This window comes from Streptopelia decaocto (genome assembly GCF_964273445.1).
Source record: "Streptopelia decaocto genome assembly, chromosome: 3".
Lineage (NCBI taxonomy): Eukaryota > Metazoa > Chordata > Aves > Columbiformes > Columbidae > Streptopelia > Streptopelia decaocto.
This window is the reverse complement of record NC_138656.1, coordinates 93,309,748-93,325,410: the sequence shown is the minus strand read 5'-3', so window position 1 is coordinate 93,325,410 and position 15,663 is coordinate 93,309,748. Positions and strand designations below refer to the sequence as shown.

General features: G+C 38.2%; 2 protein-coding genes across 5 annotated transcripts in view; one reads left to right on the top strand and one right to left on the bottom strand.

The window, feature by feature from the left end:
* The window catches only part of PHF3 (PHD finger protein 3), a 52,363-nt gene extending 44,950 nt beyond the window's left edge, over positions 1 to 7,413 (top strand). For all 4 annotated transcript variants that reach the window (XM_082047251.1, XM_082047248.1, XM_082047249.1 and 1 more), the window contains 4 exons: positions 430 to 577; positions 2,034 to 2,123; positions 2,994 to 3,189; positions 4,367 to 7,413. In XM_082047251.1, coding sequence (XP_081903377.1) covers positions 430 to 577; positions 2,034 to 2,123; positions 2,994 to 3,189; positions 4,367 to 6,546 — 2,614 coding nt within the window. In that variant the 3' untranslated portion in view covers positions 6,547 to 7,413. The remainder of the gene's footprint in view (positions 1 to 429; positions 578 to 2,033; positions 2,124 to 2,993; positions 3,190 to 4,366) is intronic.
* A 142-nt stretch (positions 7,414 to 7,555) lies between these two features.
* EYS (eyes shut homolog) overlaps positions 7,556 to 15,663 on the bottom strand; it is a gene marked incomplete at its 5' end in the record, with an annotated part of 687,713 nt that continues 679,605 nt past the window's right edge. The window contains one exon of the mRNA XM_082048968.1: positions 7,556 to 11,685. Within this exon, the coding sequence (XP_081905094.1) occupies positions 10,487 to 11,685 (1,199 nt within the window). The 3' untranslated portion in view covers positions 7,556 to 10,486. The remainder of the gene's footprint in view (positions 11,686 to 15,663) is intronic.

Sequence of the window (15,663 nt, the reverse complement as noted above, 5' to 3'; positions counted from 1 at the left end):
TGTGTTGAAATGTGTAGGAGCCAGGAAGGCAGGGTGAAGGCCCACAGGCCCACAAGGGTCTTCTCTCCGCCTCTCTATGGCAGGGGAAGATGTTACTGGGTCTACAGCACCTACATGTGTTTGTGTCCCCTCTTCAGTAGCATTTAGTAACTCTTGGACTAAATAACTTCTCCATTCTCAAAAGATACAGTAGTGAACTAATGTGCTGCTTGTCTGGCAGTCCCTTAACGTAACACATACCTACTCCTCTGGAAGGTGAGCAACGTGGTTGTCTGCCTGTCTCTTTTCATTGACCCTCAAGTATGTTTAACTGAAAAATAAAATTCATAATGACAACTAATTTCCTTTACAAAGAAAGATTATAATTTACATGATCTTGCATAATATGTCATATTCTAAACACAGTGGGTTTTGTTTGTAATTTTTTAGGTCAGAAACACCTGGAACTGTGGAATGTGAAAGTCTGTTTCTGGCACGTCTGAATTTCATCTGGAAGGGTTTCATCAATATGCCTTCAGTGGCAAAGTTTGTCATTAAGGCTTATCCAGTTTCTGGCTCTTTTGATTATTTAACGGAGGTATTTATATTTACTGCAAAGAATTAAAAAATTCATCTGTTATCTTTAGTGACTTGTTTACCTTGTAGGCTAATCAAAGTATAATGAGGAAAGGCAGTGAAGCATGACCACTGCTCTGAGTAAAGTGTTTGTGGGAGGACATGGGTTAGGATATGCATTTGTAAGTAAGGTGTTTTTCAGCTTGTCTTATGTGGTTCATCAGGATTCAAGTTATTTGATATGTTTTAAGATGTTTTGCTCTCAGTGTAAGATGTTTCTTGAGGATAAGCAGAGTAATTTCCAGAGCTGGTTTTATAGAAGTTGAACATTTTGTTTATTATAGAACATCTTCTCTAGTGCAAAGTAGGAGGGAAAGATAGGACAAAATTTGCTACTGAGATAACCACCTTGGTGCCATCCATTTTCTGAATTAGAGGTTAGAAAATTTGATCTCAGTTTTGAATTGAAAGCATTGAACAAGTCACTGCCAATTTTTCACAGAGAAGTGTCTACTGGTTCTTTCTGTTGACAGTGCAAGAAAACTTCTCATCTTCTACAACAGAAGCCTGCATAATGGAATGTATTTTTTTGCCTATCTGGTGGCAATTCTGGTCCTAACCTTATAAGACTAAATACTACCTGAAAACAAAAAGTTTATGAAGCATTCTCTTCAGTGTCTTAGAGGCAGGAAAGGGCTGCAACTGCTTATAATAGATGTCCTCATGGCATAAAGTAAGGATCAGAGGGCTCATAAGGCTCATTGTTACTTCTCGCCAATGCCACAGGATGCATCAGCTTTCTAATTAAAAGCACTTAGGTCTTCTATTAATGTGATTATCTTTGCTATAAATCTTCAGCGAAGTGCAGGATATGCAATACCATTTAATACTAAGTGATTATTTTACAAATATGTTATTCTGCAAACTCTTCTGCTTTATTTCAAAAAACTGTTTTTCCTTAGCTGTTCCTAAATAATTTTGAAAGTCTGTTTTTGTTACTTGTGAATAGTGAATTCAAAAGTACCCAAGAACAAATGTATGTCTATGTATGCACATGTGAGTGGGTTACGTTTGTCCCTCATGATTAAGATTCTGAAAGTTTATTATATTCCTTCGTAGGTGTGGGGCTCCCACAGCAGTTTGATCTTACAGATAACTTGGGTGTTTCCAGAGCACAGTACAGTTATGTTTACAGCTAATGTTGCTGAAATAAATAATTTTGGGGAAGGTATAGACAAACAGTATTGAATGATAATGAATTTAGTACAGATCATTCACTTTGCACTGAAAATACTAATTTAAATATCAAAAATATAAATATTAATTAGTTTCTACTGTTGTGAGCTCTACTAATATTTTAAAATTATAATTTAAGAACTGTAAGAATTAAGTATGTCTAACATGCTAAATAGATATTTTATGAAGGTTCTACCACAATTTTTAAGTTGGATTCAGATATCTGTTGTCCTTTCTCATAGGATTTACCTGATAGTATTCAAGTAGGTGGCAGAATATCACCTCACACTGTCTGGGAGTATGTAGAAAAAATCAAAGCTTCTGGGACCAAGGTAAGAATTTTACATATTGAAGACTTGCTGTTTAACCTATATCCTATTGATCCTAAGGATTTTTTTTTCCTGGAACATTTGCAAAATACATGACACTGTAAGGATAACTCACTGTTACATTGCGTGGGTTGGATGTCAGCTGATGATGTGTATTTTCTGATCTTAAGCTGTCATTTGCTGCTTGAGAATACCTGTATTCCTTTGAGCCAGTAACTCATTGTGAATGTTTGGACAACACATGACTCAAGTGTCACTGTTTATTTCGGTGCTGTGACAGTATGCAAAACCATCTCAGTGGTCCTCTGCTGGACTTGTCCCGTGGTGTGCGGGGTGTCCTTGTGCTGGAGAGCCCACAACTAGATAGTGTCCTCCAGGTGCTCTCTCACAACTGCTGGATAGAAGGGAATAATCATTTCCCCTGGGCTGCTGGCTGCTGTGGTTCTGACACCCACATGCATTTGGCCTTCTTGGCATGAACATGTTGCTGGTTCACATTTAGCTTGTCCACTCAGATCCTTGTGTCCTTTTATGCCAAGCTGCTTTTCAGCCAGCCGGTCCCCCGACCTGTCCTGGTGCGTGGGGTTACTCCATCTCAAGGTGCAAGATTTTGCATTTGCTTTTGCTGACCTTCATGCACTGAAATTCATTTTTTTTTATAGACTAAATGCTTTTTATTTGTTTTCCCCAGTTTTCTTTAATTACTTTTGGCCCTGTTACTGCTCCTTCTGTGTCTCTTTTTATCTGCATTCATGGGGGGGCTTTTTCTCTTCATCTGAACTATTCTTTTAAATAAAGAGCAGTCACTAAAACAATCAAAATTTCTTAGAAAAATGTATCTGACTATCTTTTTCTCTCTCTTTTTGTAAACAGGAGATCTGTGTAGTTCGCTTTACCCCTGTCACTGAAGAGGATCAGATATCCTATGCATTGTTGTTTGCCTATTTCAGCAGTAGAAAACGCTATGGTGTAGCGGCTAATAACATGAAGCAAGTGAAAGATTTGTACCTCATCCCTTTAGGTTCCTCAGATAAAGTCCCACATCATCTTGTGCCTTTTGATGGGCCTGGTAAGTACAGCTTGGAATTTAGAACTTTATTATTGTAATGCTACTTAAAGACATTTACAACAGGAATATAAGAGAAAAATTACATTTAAAAATGCCAGTTATTCTGTTCAAATATATTGTGAGCTTTCCATAGTTTTATATTAGCTTTCTTGAAAAGACATCAATTTTCCATTGTGAGATTCTTTGGATGTTTTAAGTATTGTTGGAAAAATTACTACGTATAACTTTGTTTCATGTTTACAACATTCTTCTTCTAACCCAGGTGGCTTTGTAGGTTACAGTTTCAGTAAATTCAGTGATGCAAGTGAACTATGATGGTAGGCATACTGAGTGCCAAATTAATACTCGAACTTTAAAATATTATTTTTCATTATTTGAAATCTACTAATTCATTTTCTTTCTCAAGTGTTCCAAATTTTCTCAAAAAAAAAAAAAAAAAGACATAGAAAATTTAAAAAACGTGTGGGCAAGGAAGAAAAGATCCTGAAACGCTCTCAGTTGTTCCAAATATACCTCAGTTATCTTGTATCAATTTATTTTGATTATAAAAATTTGTGGACAATTTCTTCTTTTGAGATAGGCAGGGCCGAAATGAAGACATGATGAGCTACAACGTACTTTTTTTTTGCAAGAACCTAAATTACACAGAACAAAATATACGTAGTGAAGAGATAGCTAATAGTATGCCTTGAAATACCAGACCTTCATGGAGTGAGGGAAGCATTTTGGAATGTCACTCTTGGTAGATCTTTGAAGTACCTCTAACTTAAATAAATTTGGAGACTTGGTGGTTTCAAGTGTGCAAGTATTTTTTTTCCCTCTTGTGCTTTGCTACCACTGTTAGCAGACTGTAGCTGTCTTAAACTAACATGATGTTTAACTTCTGTGCTTTTTCTTATGTGACTAGATGTCCTATATACCTGTCTTGTAATCTGCATTTTGAAGTTATAGTGGGCAATATAGTACTTAAAGCAATTTTAATTTGCAATGTTTGAAGTAATAATTTTTATGTTGGAAATACATTTTTGATAATTTTGTTTGTTATGTTTAATGATGGAAATTTCAGATGTCATAAAATGCTTTCTATAATATAAGAGTATGCGAGTTATTTTTGTTAAAATTATTATCTTAACCAAAACATAAGGAGATGATAAATTGCTGTTACAATTTTGTACAGGGATTGAAATACATCGACCAAATTTATTACTGGGATTGATAATTCGCCAGAAAATGAAGAGGCAGATTACTGCTGTTGCAAGTGTTACTAGTAGTTTTGTGGATGAAACTTCTGAAAGTACCTTGAGTAGCTTGCCACCGGAGAAGAAAAGCAAGCCAAACAAACCTGAAGTTTCTCATCATGAGTTGGCACTAGAAGAAGAAGAGGAAAATGATTTTTTTAATTCCTTCACAACTGTGCTACACAAGCAGAGAAATAAACCTCAGCAATCTAATATAGATGATGTTCCAGCAGTTACTGAACCATTGGTAGAAAGTACCAAACATGAACCACCAAAGCCTCTCAGATTTCTTCCTGGAGTCTTGGTTGGATGGGAAAATCAACCTTCAACTCTGGAGCTTGCAAATAAACCGCTGCCAGTCGATGATATTCTTCAAAGCCTGTTGGGTACGACAGGGCAAGCATATGAGCCCAGCAAGTCAGAAGCGGGTCCCAGTGAAGACATACCATTATTAAATGAGCAGTCAACCTTAAAAGAAGAAAACATGGATGTTGCTGAGGTAACTACTGAAGGTAGTGAAGCAAAGACTGGTTTGGATGATCTACAGGAGTCCACTAACGCAACTGTAACTGTGGATGCAGCAGCTGTAGGTACCTCAAGTTCTGCAAGAAGTGCTGGATCTTTAATAGGGCTGAGTCTTAAGGGAAAACCTCCAGATGTCTCTACAGAAGCATTTTTAGCAAATTTGTCTGCTCAGTCACAGAATAAAGAAACTGAAGAAAGTAAAGAAAATGACCCAAAACAGCAGTTACCTGACAAGGATAATGTTGCACAGGAAGTTAGAAGGACCACAAGTTCCAGCTTTTCTTCCTCACCAAATGCAGGGAAAATAAACAATGAGAACAACATTAATGTTGGCTCTGCTGAAGGTAGCACTGCTAATACCTCTAAATCACCACCATTTATTAATCTTAAACGAGACCCACGACAGGCAGCTGGACGGAGCCAGCAGACTAGTACTTCGGAAAACAAGGAAGGAGACATTGGCAGAAATGAAGACCGACAGAATGCTTCAGGAAATGATCAAGTGGAACCAGAAAATAAACGATCTTCTGGAGAAGTGGGCTTAAGCCTGTATCAAAGTGACACGCAAACCAGTGAGGCACAGTACAGTTCAACTGCAGCAAAAGCAGATAGCATGTGTGCATCACAAGCGGAAGATACCAAACACTCGCAGGAAGATGCACTGATGCAAAACATTGAAACAGTGAACTCATTTAGAAGAGGACCAGCAGCAGCTTCATCTCATTTTGAAACTGAAAACTCTTCTCGTTCTGAATTCATTTCCAAAGTCCAAAGCCCTGTTACAAGTGGCAGCTTCCCATCTGTTAGACCTCCACAGCAGAATTTCCAGCATCCTAAACCTAATCCCCCTGGGTTTCAGTTTCAGGCTCCTGCACCTCATAACTTCCCCCCACAGAACAACCCTATGTTTGGATTTCCTCCTCATTTACCACCTCCACTTCTTCCTCCTCCAGGCTTTGGCTTTTCTCAGAATCCGATGATGCCATGGCCACCCGTTGCTCATTTATCAGGTCAGCCACCACGCTATGCCGGTCCCATTGGACAAGGACTACCGGTGGCTCACAAACAATCAAGATTTTTGGGGCCAGAAAGTTTTTTTCAGAGTAAAGATAGTAGGAGACCAGAAAGACGCCACAGCGATCCTTGGGGCAGACAAGAACAGCATTTGGAGAGAGGGTTCAGTAGAGGAAAAAATGATCAACAGAGGCAAAGATTTTACAGTGAATCCCATCACCAAAAGAAAGACAGACATGAGAAAGAGTGGAACAACGAAAAATATTGGGAGCAAGATTCTGAAAGAAACAGACGCAGAGACAGAAACCAGGAAAAAGAGAGAGAGAGGAAAAGCAGAGAGGAAGGACAGAGAGACAAAGAAAGATTGCGGTCTCCCCACAGTGATAGGGCTGCTGATGGAAAAAGCCCCAGAGAGACCAGAAATCCAGAAAAAAAGATGGAAAAGCCTAAAAGTGAAGAACAGGCTCATGAAAAAGATAAGGAGAGGGAGAAAGGCAAAGAGAAGCATAGAGAACGAGAAAGTGAAAAGAACAGAGAGAGACATAGGGACCACAGTGATAAAACTAAAAGCAAAAGGTAAAAAGATGCAGGCAGTCTTTTAAAATCCTATTTAAATAAACTGTTAGAGTAACGTCGTAAAACTTTGTATAAAAAAAAAGCCTGCTAGGATTGTGCCATCTTTTTTATTCAGTGTTGGTGTTTTGCAGAAACAAGTCTGTCTTCTGGTACCACTCGATGTACCAATACTCATCCTTTTTTTCATTATACCAACTATTGCTAGAAGTAGGAGTTCAATATTTTTAAAAGTTTTACATTGCTGTATATTCAAAATTTTAAAGATTTCTTTTATTAATATGCAATAAAGGCTTAGAAATTTTCTTAGCTGATGAAGTTGGCTTAAGTCTGCAGTATAATTGCTGCCTTTGGTAATTTGTGCTCTCTTCTGTTTTAAGATGCTCTGCTAATTTTAAAGGTGAATTTCATACAATAACCTTCTTTTTAAATTGCACTGTTTTTACAGACTGTAGCAAAGGGCCTCAGAATCCACAAACATTATAACAAAATATAATATGTCTGGAGGTGTGAAAAGTTGTTTTTTTTTTTTTAATTATTCAGTAGGACAACAAAATAATTGAAGTGTGTTTCATTAGTTTTTCAAGTATTTCCTAAGCATCTGAAGCAGTTTGTGACCAGAAATTGAAAGGCTGAGCTGCTCAAATGTTACTGCTTTAAACTGCACTTGTTTTAATAAGAAAGCATTTTTAACCTAAATTCTTGAAAATATGATTTGTAGTAGTAAATTCATTTCTCCCACCATTTTCCATGCTTCAAAAACTTGAATATCTAAGCTTGTACATTACTTTGTGTTTTGCTATCCTTTTTACTGTAAAATGTAAATATTTTAAGGGATATTTTGATTCTAAAATGATAAAACTTTCTCACATACTGTCTGTGTTTGATTTCATAGGTGTGAAACTGTAGGCTAAACGAATATAGCAGGCTGAGTTACACAATGCCACATCTGTTCTACACTTCATGGCTCGGATGTTTCAAGTTTTGGGGGGTGAAGAGTGGGGGAGAAGGGTAGAAGGGTGTTTTGTACCATTGGGACTTCCAGTAAATTGATACTTTGTGGAGACTATCATCCACTGATGCAAAACAAAAAGCAAAAAAAAGGCAAATGTGAAAACAAATCTGCTGCTCTTATACTTCTTAAAATACACTGTTCACTTTGAGTCTGTCAGAAACAACAAAAATATTCCACCATATATAGAAAAACTTAGGTTTATTGTTCTGGTTTTCAGTGTTGGTAGGTTGGTCGATTGTTTTTTTTCACATGACATTACGTACTGACGTAGCATTTTGCACTTTGCTGTTGAAAATCCTCTTCTTTCCAGAAAGGTCTTTCCAGTTTAACAATACACTAATTCTTAGTTTTAATTATTAATATATTTTAAGACAAAATATAATTTGGATACGTTGCAGGCAGCTGTATGAAATAAAGGGGGCAGTAAACCTTTATTATATTAAGTAATGTTTCATAGACTCATAGCTGAGAAGATTCATGAGGAAAAAATCCTCAGTTTGTTAGTAGTTTTAATAGCATGATACCGTGACATGATTATATTTGCTTTTCTCCAAATTAATTCCATGGTCTGTATAGCAGTAGTGCCATTGAATATATCTGGTAGTATTATAGATGTGTTTTGCTGTTTAAATAATTACATCAGGGTTCTTTAGACACAGAAGTGCACCAAAGCATTGTTCTGTTTTTTTGGAGTAAGTTTTAAGTCAGCAGCTCTGCTTGTGAAGATTTTCTTTTGACCTGTTCAAGAGTATAAGAGTCTACTTACGGTCCCCGGGCAACCCATCTCTCACGTTCACATCCATTTGTGCTCTAAAAATAAACTGGGGGCAATGAAAATTGCATATGTCTGTATGAAAAGGCCAGGAATGCTTTCTGACAGAACTACCAGAAATAATTTATTTGGAAAGAATATGTAAAATTTGCCACGTGCTTTACTGCCCCCCTTTTGTATGCAGAACCTGAAGAGAGCCTCAGTAAAACAGCTCTTGAGAGAGAGGGTTTTTAGGAGTTTAAATTAACAAGCAGTAACAGTTTCCAGGATTTGGTCCTAGAGTCTGAGTTAGTGTAAATGGGAGTAAATCCCGCTACTGCAGGAATAAAGGACATTGTCTTCTCCATTGCCTTCAGCCACCCGTGTTGGCTGGAAGTGCTCCCATGACTTGTTACTTGTTTCACACTGAATCGCTGCTCAGGCCACAGAAAGCAGCGCGCACTGAGGAGGAACTGGCAGTACCCCAGCAGCCCCCGAGAGAACAGGATAAACCCTAAATACGCTTCCTTCCCGGCATCACATGGCCATAAAAGGCCCTTCTAAGAGAAACTAGAAGAGGAGAAGAATCTGGGGCCAGCTCTAATGCCAAGTGGGCTTCATGAGCTGCCTGTTGGGAAGAGGCTCCAGTGCATCGGGCTGATTGCTTGAGGGCTCAGAGCAGCTGAAGAGGGTGGAAGGAACCTCACAAACCTCTGCAAATCCTTATTAAAATGTCTCAGGGTAATTCCATCACTGCATCCCACCTTAGTTATCTTCAAGTCATCTGTAACTGACTTGACAGTGCATTCGTTGCTGCATACTAATTATGGATATGTGGAAAGTAACGTGTGTCACCTGGTTTTACTGTACGTATTGTCTCTGCTTTATGGAAAGACAAAAAAAATTAGAAATTGTTGCTTGTTTCTGATGGGTACCCACTGAAGACTTATATTCGGAGAATTTCCGTGCAAGGAGGTGATGGTTTATTATCTGCTTTTGAGCAACAGTAAAGTAAAAAAGGAAAAGATAGGAATCAGTCACTATTTTATTTAAGTGTTTTACTTATACAGTAAGTCAGCAGTCAAATAAGAAATGTAGATACTATCATAAATCATTCGTTTAAGCACATTAAAATATAACTTGGTGTATTTTGGTTTTATTGCTGACTAAACTAGAATATAACAGCTTTTTCAGAAGGAATAGAGTTTTCACATTTGTATATGAAGAGCTCTATTTATTTTTGAGGTTATAAATTCATGAAAAACATAGGCATGTAAATTCAATTTACTGGGGCCAAAACCTTTGTTTAGTAAATTTTCAAAATCTCATTTAGGGGCATATAAGCCAGAAAAGTATGTCTAAAGCAAAGCAGTTCTTAGACTCCCTAGTTTTTAAGCTGTTAGGAATAGAAGTTACCTGTAGGCTGACTGCCAGCTTCCCACGTTCCAGTCGTGAATGGTTAAAACAAAGAGTTTTCATGTAGTCAAACAGGGGAGACCTCTGCTGGAGAAGACCAGGAGGCATATTTTATATCTCTTCAAGAATTAAGTAAAATACCTTTTCCACTCTTAAAATCATTCTTCTTTAAGTGTAATATTTTAGTGGGAAGACAGGCTTAATTCCTACCCTCTTACAAAAATGCATAAGTGATGGATAGAGACTCAGGAGGAAGGGAGCATGTCATCACCTTTTAGACTTAATAAATAATTACAGATGTTATGATTTTTAGAATTCTCATTACAAGAAACATTCTTTTAATCCCAAGTGCACCTTTTTTTTCTCCCTCCAATTTCAGTTTTTACACTTGACCTTAATATTCCAAAATTATAAAAATTCTAATACAATTTAAGTTTTGGAGAAACAGGTAAGTTGTGTGTTGGCTTTATAAGCTAATTGCTACCTATTTTTCTACAAAACTATTTCCAGCACAATAAAGAAAGAAACTGCAAACTTTCCCGTTATTTTAAAGTAACTACTGAAGAGTATATGTAAGTAATTATAAGTAAAGCAGCTGATCACATTTTAGATATGCTATTAATAACATTAAAAAAAAAGAATTAGGGATGATTTTATTAAGCACTTTCTTATGTTGGTTTGCAAGCCTTACACTGCCAGCTAACACAAGAAGCAGGAGGAAAAGGAAATTCATCACTTTTTAAAGAGTTTTAAACAGTTTTTCAATTAATTTCCATAATTTCCATTGTAAACATTATACCCTTCTGCTTTCATTAGCTGAATCTTCTTAGAATCTTGGAAGAGCACAACATCTTTAATTTTGCCAATGAATTCCTTCTGAAAAAGCCCTGTAGTGACTATATTGACTTTTCTGCCAATTTCAAACCCTCCAAAATAACAAATGCCTCCATAGTTTAAAGCAGTGTATTTTCTGTGTGGATCAATATCTTCAAAAAGAATGAGCTCCTCATCAAGGTATACCTTAATACAAGTTTGGTTTTGAACTACAGTAACAAAATGCCATCTTTCATCACAACAGCTGTAGTATTTGCTGTGAATTAGAGGGACAGAGATTCTTTCTCCAAGATTAATCACAACTTTTAATGTTCCATTGGCAAGACCAATGGCAAGGAAATCATTATCTTCATCTTCACCTTTTCCCATCCATACTATTAAGCCTTCAGTTTGATTGGTAGTAAAATTTAAAGAAATGCGGCTATACTGGAGGTCTCTTTTTCCATAATAAGGATCTGTGTATTTGATGTAGGAGTTGCCAATGAACTTTGCTATGAAAAATCTGGTTTCACTGTCACAGTACTTACCTGACCAGCCTAGTGCACAGACACACGTGTATGAAAACAAACTAGGCTGAGGAATACAGAGAGCTTGAGACCCACACCTGTTTTGTGAACAGTGAACAGATTGTTCGCACGTGCTCCCTGTCCACTCTTGTGGGCAAGAACAAGAGAAGCCTGAGATTTCAACTCGACATGTTCCATTATTTTTGCACACTGTGTAACCACAGGCTGTTCCGTCACAGTCACCGACGTTTGCTCCACCTTTGGGGTCAGTCACGGTAAGCCTCAGTTCCCTGTTGTTTATTACAATTTCTCGTATACAGCCAGTGAAACCTGTGGGTTCATTTCCTACTGCCATTGAATGGACAAGGTTTAAGGAGGAAACCCCTCCAACAAAAAAATCTGTGTGTGTGTCTAGCGCGGTCATTCCAGGACTAGCGTTTTGAGTGATGTTGATGCCATCCAGGTCCAGGTAGCCTTCGTTACCCACTCTTCCAGCTTTGAGCGAATGCCATGTATGGCCATTTGCACGAACCTTCTGAAAGGTCTGCAGGATGACTGTCTTGTCTCCAAGATTGTAGCGTAACTGTATATATCCATTTAGTAACGATATGCATAGAAAGTCACCTGTGAAAAACAGTATAAAATAGTTTTACTTTTTAGGGGCAGCACGCTGAAGATGCGTGATGACACACGTGATGGTTTCACGCCTGCACTTCCCCAATTCTTATTTTTAGTAGCCTTGTACCATCATCATGTATAAATCACACAAAGGAATAATCCATAAGCTTTTTGTGGCCTTTTTTTCATTATTGGAAACTGAGCTCATATTTGCTTCAAAGAAAAGCCCAGCTTTCTGAAAAGCTCTGCTTTGGTGCAGAGACTAGGTAACTGTGAGGTGGGAGGACACAGGATCTCTTTGGCAACCAAGGAATGCGAGCTGGTGTTCCCACAAAAACAAACAAGTTTTGGCCGAGTTATAAACACCAGCATACTCTGTTTCATATGGTGAATAAAGGCCTGATAGATTCATCAGTTTAGTGCACTGGAAGTTTGTCTGCACCTACCACACTGCTTTCCCTGAAGCTGCTTTTTGCAACAGGGATGTTTTGGCTTTAATAATCTGACAGCTGTAGGAACTGATAAGGTTTTTATTGAATTGTTCTTTGTAGGCCTCCATGACAGCTGGTATTAGGAGGGAGTTATCTTTTCTTGTACTACCAGTGTTTCTGGCCTTACAGGCAATATAAAGAGAGAGAGGGTACCACTGTGAACTGCACCTACAAATGTGAAGAAATAAAACTGGGAAAGGTGAGGAAATGGAAGCTGGAAGGAAGGTATTGAAGGGTGGAGATGGAGTCTAATAGGGGAAGGTGGCAGGCAGGCAGAAGAGGATAGCGAAACAGTGCAAATGAAAGTCACCTTTTCAAACTTTGCAATTTAACTTTTTTGATATATTGCTTTTGGAAATAGTAGGCATAAGGTTTTTTTGTTTGTTTGGGGTTTTTATTTTTAATAAATTGATAAATATGTTTATTAAAGTTGAATGTAAGCTTTCTGTCCTAATAGTTACCGTTAAAACTTAAGTTCATGTAGTATTTTACTAATGAAAAAATACTTTTAAATTTGGAAAGTACAGTGTCCTTAAAAATTCAGCATTCTTAAGGGCAGACCTGTTAGTAGAATGAATGGTGTGCTTTCTTGGGAGTTTCATTTCTATCTAATCCTTGAATTATGCTGCCTTTAGTGAAGTTAAAAATGAATAGCTTAATTTACTGGAGGCTTGTGAAAATTACTAAAATGACACCTCTCTTTTTTCTGGAGATGTTTCAATTTTATTAGTGGCTGTAGAGCACGTGCTTCACACCACACCTTCCCTGCCCCAGACAACCACAGAAGAATGAGAAGGCTCTTCGTTCTTTCAGCTTCGGTGTAGTGATGGCAGAGCTCTTCCTTCTAGCTTGCTAGTTCCAGTTGTGATGATCCGTTTTACCTACCTGTGTTTAGTGTTCTTTTTGAGTACCTTGTTTTTACATTTTTCAGAAAATGAATAAAATTCTCTTCACTTGTGGTTTCTCTTGCTCAGTGATGTGGCCTTAAGCTTGCTTCATTTTTCAGTGCATAGTCTGAATGCACTCATCTCACTTGTTTGTTTGAGCAATGTACATAACCTGCTTGTCTATTTCTTTTATCAGGACCTCAATCCTAGGGTAAGAAAGGAGCATCAGAAAAAGTTCCTGAACTACCTCTTTGGCAACCTTCAATCCCCAATCCTACCCAAACATGCAGACTTGCCCGAGGACGTGAGTGCTCATTCCTTGCAGTCTAGGAAGAAGGAAAACATCTGACCAGAGTTCCTTGTTCATCTATCTTGTAATGAAGAGCTGGAGAAACTGGAACTTTCTCCAAGACTTCTTGGCCTGCAGGGAAGTTTTTCAGTAGCTTTGCACATTAGACAACAATCCGTCTGAGACAACATTAGAGAATAGTGCTTCAGTGATGTCTAGGAAAAAATGGACACGGTTTCAGCAGTGCTTCTGACTCAAGCCTAACAATGTGGCTAATGTACTTGCAGTCAGGTTCAGAGTCTTATTTAGTCTTATTACAAGAGCAAATCTATGTTATTGCATTTGCTATTAAAGTGTAAAGAAAGGTTATGACTGAGTACTCTGGATTGTGCCTTAGCACAGATTTTGGCCCCCTCTTCAAATGGGAATAACTTTCTTGTCTGCTAGTTGTGAACAAAATAACAAAACATCCCTATTTTGACTCTGAGTCTCTCGAGGCACCCTCTTACTCCCTTGGTTAGATCCTCTCTTTTCATGATTGACTTTCCATTTTAGTCTTTGGCAAGAACAGCAGTGTTGAGATAAGTTTTATGACATGGACATTGATCCCAGGATTCAGCTCAATAGTTCTCCATGAAGTTTATCCATGCCATAGGTACTACTTTGGGACAACTGGCTGAATACATTTTAGGAGTCTAACATAAGGTGCTGTGTGCTCAGTGTCCACAAAATTTCCTCTCAAGGTGAAGGCAAATTATGGGCTTATCTTTGTTCCTCTTCATTTTAGCAACCAGTGAAATTTTCAACAAGAGACCTTGGTCTGTCCTGTTCCTGAGGGATGAGTTGCGCAGACAAAGCCTGTGCAGAGCTATGCTGTCATAGGAATTACCTCATCGTTTTAAACAAATTGCACCCTTACCACTAGAGTTCTTCTCTAAGCAGTCTCAGTATGGGAGACCATGAAGCAAGGTAGTTTCCTCTGTTCCAGTTTGACCAATAGTCAAACCTGTCCCATATGACCCTAACTGGGGCCAAAGACCTTTCTGAGGAAGTTTGCTTTTGTTAAATGTGAAGGAAATGACATCCTCAGTTTTGCAGGAGTAGATTTTATAGCTGATCCATGCGTTCTAGAAAACATGACCTACACACGGGACACACAACTTTGCTTCCAGCTTTTCAGATTAGGATCTCATCTAATCTGGACTATTTATCCCCATTAGTAGCATTGTAAAAAAAAGCAGAGAGCCTCCTGAGGTAGGCACTCACAGTCATCAATTTGTTGTTCACTCAAGCCTTTGCCCAAGCAGTTGCATGGTGTGCAAGGAACTGCCAGGCAATCAGGTTGAATTTTCTTTGGGAATAAACTGTTGTAGTTTAGCTGTGGCTTGAAACTGCAATTTGTCAAGACCCTGGGTGTTGAGCAAAATCTTCAGTGGTTGCAGCATTCAGTTCTGTTCTGATGCACATTCCTGCCCCTCTCATCTTCCCTGTTTCAGTAAAATATAAAAAAGAGGGGTTTTTTATAGTCTAAATGCTAAAAGCATTTGCTTGTCTTCTCAGGGGGAGGGAATTTTGTAGCAGGTGTTGTCTTAAGGAACTGTTCTGGACTTAAAATAGCACTTTTACTTGCAAACCCCAGTTCAGGTTTTTCACCAAATCAAAGTTGCTCCACTTCAGGGTGGATTCTCTCTATTCCATAGTAGAAACTAGCACTCCAAAAAGGTATTGATTTTTCGTCATCACTTTAATTTTCAGGCTTTTATTATGTGCATAAATCTCACCTGCTCCCATGTCAGATATCAGCATTCCCAGAAGCCAGGTCAACTCTACGTCCCGAGCAGTCAGTTCCTAGAACTAGAAGTTAATGAAAAGTCTCCTGTGTGTCCATCTGACTACTAGTGTGAGATCTGGATTATCCATTATGGTATCTGCTTATATGACTTCTTATGATGCATTCTAAATGCATCGCAAAATTTTTTCAGCTTGCTACTGGTCTGGATAAGCATGATGGATACAGTCACACAGTCAAGTTTTAAATTCTCTCAAATGGCAACAGTGCCCTTTCATGGTCAGCCTTTTTCTAGACATGCAGGTGTGTCTGTATATCCCCATCTTAGACGGCATCATGCTTAAGCAGTATCAGGTCACCGTTTTTATGTTTCCACAGGAAACTCATCTACATTGTAATATTGAAAGATTTGTGCAGTTGGAAACGCATGCTAGGAATGCTGCACTCTATTTTGAGACATCCTGTTCATGCCAGAAGCATTACCATGTATAACAAATGTGAGAGTGTTAAATTTACACAGCTGTGTTG